The following is a 5912-nucleotide window of genomic DNA, read 5'->3' as shown; positions in this document are numbered from 1 at the left end:
ATTAACTAACAAATTCAGAGTTACAATCAGCCATCAGGCTATAAGAGAGGAAGGGAGGGCTCTCATTCAGCCACTCATTTGAGACACCATGAACGCATGCATACCTAGCACATTGATGGGCTACATTATTCGCTGTCCTACGAGCAAAGACAATTTCAAAGGACGTAAACCCTGTACTTAGCTCACTAATTTCACTTATGATATACTTGCATCCTTCTAGTAGCCGCCGAGGGACAGTACTCACACCGACAAACCTTGATAAGACTCAACAATATAACATCATTAGTCTGGTAAATATTAGCCAAATACATACAAACTATAAGTACAACAACAAAGGATGCCTATGAGCCTATATATAATGCTACCACAAGACTTGCAGCAAGAACATGTTCATCTTTACATCACACAATAAATAAAAGGAAGACAGTAAATCCAATTGTTCGCATCGATATGTAACACTAGCTTTACAATCAAACATCTGTTTTCTGACTTTACAAGAACTACAACAGGAACTTTGGCCCAGAACTTTGCTGCTTTAGAACACAGTTTCTTGACGATGAATGCAGCCAAACAGCCACCTCTGCCTCATCTCGGCCAGATTACCAAAGCATTTTCATTCTCTTCTGTGAAGAATCCCAAGAGACCAGCAAAACTTTCTCAAATAAAATCAAAATGATCGTCGTCAATGGAGAAAGACCCCACATCACTAGATATTCTGAGAAGGTGTGCCAGCTCTAACCGGTACTCCAGACCTCGGATGTAGTGACCAAGCAACATGCACCTGGGCAGCAACACAAGAGAATCACTCCCATGCTATGAACAGAAAGACCAAATCAAAGAAGTTTTAACGAGTCTGATATGTATTACCAGAATAGCAGACGTGCAAGATAATCACGGGGAACAGATATTAGGGGCTGAAACGGGAGGGAAGCATTCTCCACGAGCTCCGCAAAATCATCGTCCTCGCCACCGCGATTTAGGGTGCCCCCAGCAGCATTCTCTAGTGGCGGAGGGGACTTTGAGTGTATCTTAGGGGAAAGAGTAGCAAGTAGACCATGCACAACAGACTGAATAGACTCTTGCACACCAGGACAAGTGGACTCCGAGAGTTCAGCAACCTGTGCAAAACAGCTAGTAAGGCTGCTGTAATGAAACCTAAGGCATCTCTGAATTTTATCAGTTGCTTGGGATTTGTAGCAGGAGCAGTTAATCATCATTAAGCTGTCAAGGTGCAACTAAAATAAGTTCTTAAGATCAGCGAAAAGAACATACCTTCTCTGGTCTTAGGGATCTTAGATAGTCCAACAAATCATTTTTCTCTTCTCCAACGAACTGTTGCATTTGTAGGGCAGAATTTTTTCTCTTCAGGTCATGTAACTCCTGCAAGATAAGAAAAAAAAAAGCTTTCAAGTTTGAACACAACACAGTGCATATAGTCAACCGCAAAACTATGAACTAAGAATTTTACAGCAACAGTTGCCCAAAGAGGCGGCCGTAATGCATATAAATATACAATTAAGAACTTCACAAGCAACAGCTGCACAAAGTGGCGCACCATAATGCACAATGCATACCAATATAGCGCATTGGAATGAAAATCCAATTGGTGTCATATCAAATCTCAGTAATACAGAGCAAAGTACAATTAAGAGGTGGACTTCTTTAGTATATGTCTCACAAGATTTCAGTTTGCTGGTGCAATTAGAAAAGAAGTCCATAATTCATCCTCCAACTTCTCCACAAATTCACATTTCATTCAATATCTTTCCTTTGGTTAGGAAACTGTAAAAGTAAATTAGATGATTGCACTGAAATAGTAAGGTTGTAGTTACGGCAGAAGAAAATACAAGGCCTTGCAGCTTTAGATATATCACAAGATTTTTTTTATATTTGACTCAGTCATTTACACAGGAGCCAGGAGGCATGGTAATAAACAGAATCATGGCAAATCATGATTCAGACAAATCTTACCGGATACTCCCTCCGTTCCTTTTTAATTGACTCAAATTTAGTACAAAGTTGTACTAAATCTGAGTCAATTAAAAAAGAACGGAGGGAGTACATGATAAAAGCAATAAAGTTAGTTTGCCATTATTTGAAAATTCCTAATGACGACATATAATTTGAGACTGCTATTACCTTTTTGATCGCATCCAGCCGAGTTTGCAATCGAATAATCTGCTCTTCCGCTTCAGGTGTCAAGTTACCTAGCTCTTCTTCAATACTTCCACCTGATGATTCTTCGTCACTTTTTCCAGAGTCCTGGGGCATGTCGTCTTCTGATAATCTGAAAATTGTAACAGGACTACCCAGATTGATGTCATGATGACTGTCCTCACTGATATCTCTGTTCTGAAATTCAGCATCTTCTTCAGAAAGTTCAAGGTTCCTTTCAAAAGATAGCCTGTATTCCGCATTACGTAGAGTATACCTGCAAGGGGAAATGAAGTAAGTGCTAGTCTTCCAGCACAATAATGCATCACACTGTGTTTTGAAGACAAATGTTAATACAGATCACTTTGCAACAAACAAAGACTACAAACCGTTGCTTCAAACTTGTTCAGAATATTGATAATAAATGGATACACGAAATTCCTTGTTAAATGAGTTATTTTATTGATCTTTTATATGGCTAACAATAAAAAATGTAACAAGAGCTATCACATGTGAGAGACATTCTTCACACTAATCAAATACGTACGCGGTAATTCCAAAACAAAATTTTAAAAATTCTCAAGTAGGCAGCCAACAGTTTTTGCTAAAAAGAATGAGGACAGGTAGGTAAAACCGTAATTTTAATTTTGCTTTACGGAACAGTGAAAATTAGAACAACTAACCAACTCATCAGCACTATCAAGCAGGTTATATATGGGAGACGACTTATAACCTAGAAAAAAAACTATCCCAAACAATCGATGCCAGCAATCCTAGCACAACTAATCAATAAGCAATAACTAGATGAATCTCAATATGCTGAAAAACGTAAAACAGTGAAAACTTTTTTGGAAAAGAAAGCTATACTGGACTTCAACATGCATAAAAATGTGGTCACTGTGTACTTGAGCTGAAAGAAAAATATATACATCCAAGATTCCAAGAATTAAAATGCCATTAAAATGTATTCCAATTTACGGCAGTTATTTTGAATGCATAGCATGCCGTGGGTGCACCACTACTAAAGACTTGGCAATGTTACCAGATTCATGTGTTTCTTTTTTTACAAATGAAAAGTATTTTTCCTTAGTTTGACATGAGATAGTCTAGTAGTGACATACAACCCAAGGTGATCATTGATGATTGAAATCTATTTTGAAAAGGTAGAGCAAAGAATAATCGTATGTCTGATGAAGCAACCAGCTCTTAGAAAATCCACTCACGATGAACAAGAACATTATATTTCAACAAGAGAGCATACCCAGTCATGATTGAGGATACCAATAACTTGAAGAACGGACCCCAAAGGGCTTCTACAACAACACGGAACTGATCAGATGGAAGCAGACCCAACATGCCAGAGATGGTCCTCTTCATTGCATCAACCGTTTCAGGGGGAACATCTTTCTGAATGACACTTAGATCCAAAGGCTCGATATCTTGGATCAAGTTCCACAGGATAGATTTCTACAAGGAAATCAAACACATGACCATTAAAATGCAGTACTTCAGAGTGCCCAAAACAGTTACCAGTTGAGCAAGTTTTGTTGATGAAAGGTCATGAACGTATCTCCTTAAGTGGTTAAAAGCATGAAAGTTTCTATATACAACATATGAAATCAGTCATCACCGAAGGAAGTGCAAAAATTTAAGGATTAATTCACCCATAGAAGTTAAGTTGTACAACAACAACAAACAATATCAAAGCCTTCAGATGCATATTACTCAACATCCAAAAGCAAGTTGGCGTAGGCTAGATATGAAACCCAAGAGAAAAGAAGTTTAGTTGTACATGGCAAGCATTTTAGATGCATATTACTCAAACCCATCGGATCTATTAGTTAACCCAAATTTCAAGACTTCAAGTGTTGCTACATCACTAAGAAAGGGAGAGCCCATGGAAAAGCAAGTAGGCAGTAGTTAACTCTTTTGGCAGTATCATGATTTGCTTTTCCCTAGACCTTCTTCTGAATCTAATTAGTGATAATATTCTGTTAATTACAACAGAAAAAAAATCAAAAAGTGAGTGAAGCTACTTTGTAACAGGACACGATGAACCTGCTAGGAGTATCAAAAAGCTTCCCATGTTTTATCTTGGGAACATAATCTGATCTACAAATTTAGAATTCTAGCTGGCAATCAAGAATATCTACGAAAGGGAAATGCTTGTCATACTACCATTTCAACTGCAAATGCACAAAATGTCCACCGTAATAATTAATAAAAGACAATTTTATGCATACAACACCAATATCTAACACTCCCTCACAAGTCATAACCACGTGCGTACGCTTCATTTCAATGAAGAATTACAATAGTTAAGCCATGTGCTTGTTACAGAATTATCAGGGGGGCAAAGCTACATCTGTAGTTTGGAAAACTAGAGCTAGAGCTAGACCTGCACTGCTTTACGCCTTTACGGGATGCTCGCTCTGGTTCAGCCTTGAGGCACTCAGAACGCAAGTGCATTTAAACGTGGGCTGACCAATGGTTTGAATCAGGTCGCAAAGTAGCCGAGTATCTTCGACGTTCGTATCAAGGCAAGTGGTAATGATCATGGAATGATTGAGTTCTTCGTGGAATTGGTGACCATGCTAGTTGCATGACAGAAACAGGATGGTGTTGTTGACCATGTGCATCTCCGCCTTGACTTGGGTTGAGGAAGATATCGGAATTGTCATCATAAAAAGGTTTGCATCACGCATAACTCAAGCTTGATATGCATCCCTCCTCACACGCAGTGTAGAAGAGATGTTGCAGCGGGTCCATCTATTGATAGGATGAAGAGGAGCTTGGTTATGGCTGTGGCGGCAGGCAATTGACTTCAGAATACTACTAGAAGTAGAACTTCACTGCTTTACCGGTGCCCACACTAAGGATCATAGAAGCCCTGCCTTTTGGTACAAAACTGAGAGTTGAGAGCTCCAGCTGGTATGGAATCTCAACGCAGCCAAACAGAAGCGCAAAGCATGTAAGTTTAATCTTTCAACTGATCCTGACAACGATTCACCGCTTTTAGGTACCTCATCGGACTACAAGTAATATTGAGAGAGTAACAACATCATGGTAGTATGAGTCACGATTAATCAACACCCACAGGCCACAGCTGAGCCATCAGAACGCTCCACCCTTCAGATTCATCACATCAGAACGCTGTCATCTCACGACGAGCCAAACAGTTCCCGTGGACACAGTATGTATGCGCAAGCAATCAAACTAATCAATTAGGGGGCGAAATGGGGCCGGGCGATGCGACCGAGGGAGGAGAGAAGGGAACCCCACCTTGGAGGGGCCGTGGACGGGCCTTCCCCGCGCGTAGAGCTCGTCGAAGGGCGAGGCGGAGGCGGCCGCCACGCCGACGCCGGCGAGCCTCCTGCGCCAGCCCCCTATCGCCAGCCCCGCCGGGTACAGCCGCGCCGGGGTCAGCGGCGGGGGGAACCTGAGGCGCCCCGCTGCTCCGGAGCCGCGAAGAGGCGGGCGCGGGCAGGAGGCGGTCGGCATGTGGCCGTCGCCGGCGGGTGGGGGCGGCGAGGGGCCGCGGAGAAGATGATTCCTTTCCGTCGGGGACCGGGTGTGGTGGCGATAGGAGTTTCTAGCTCTTCCGCGTCGCGTGGCGTCCCGTGGGTAGCAGCAAAGCTGGACTGCATTTCGTCGTGGAAAAGGAAAAGGCGAAAAGGGACTCGAATTCTTACCTCAGCTGCACGGGCCGCTGACGTGTGGGACAGCACGGCGAACTCGTGGACTACCGTGTCTGTCCA

The 5912-nt window shown here is 42.0% G+C and overlaps 1 protein-coding gene across 1 annotated transcript; it reads right to left on the bottom strand.

The window, feature by feature from the left end:
- Positions 1-323: 323 nt before the first annotated feature.
- LOC124703689 lies at positions 324-5671 on the bottom strand. The gene is made up of 6 exons (XM_047235911.1): positions 5437-5671; positions 3416-3621; positions 2140-2431; positions 1273-1380; positions 868-1118; positions 324-781 (listed from the first exon to the last, which is right to left on the bottom strand). The coding sequence occupies exons 1-6, from the start codon at positions 5653-5655 to the stop codon at positions 658-660; spliced, it is 1200 nt and encodes a 399-aa protein (XP_047091867.1). The 5' UTR covers positions 5656-5671; the 3' UTR covers positions 324-657.
- Positions 5672-5912: the final 241 nt, after the last annotated feature.

This window comes from Lolium rigidum, chromosome 3 (genome assembly GCF_022539505.1).
Source record: "Lolium rigidum isolate FL_2022 chromosome 3, APGP_CSIRO_Lrig_0.1, whole genome shotgun sequence".
Classification (NCBI taxonomy): domain Eukaryota; kingdom Viridiplantae; phylum Streptophyta; class Magnoliopsida; order Poales; family Poaceae; genus Lolium; species Lolium rigidum.
This window is presented reverse-complemented; position numbering and strand designations above follow the sequence as displayed.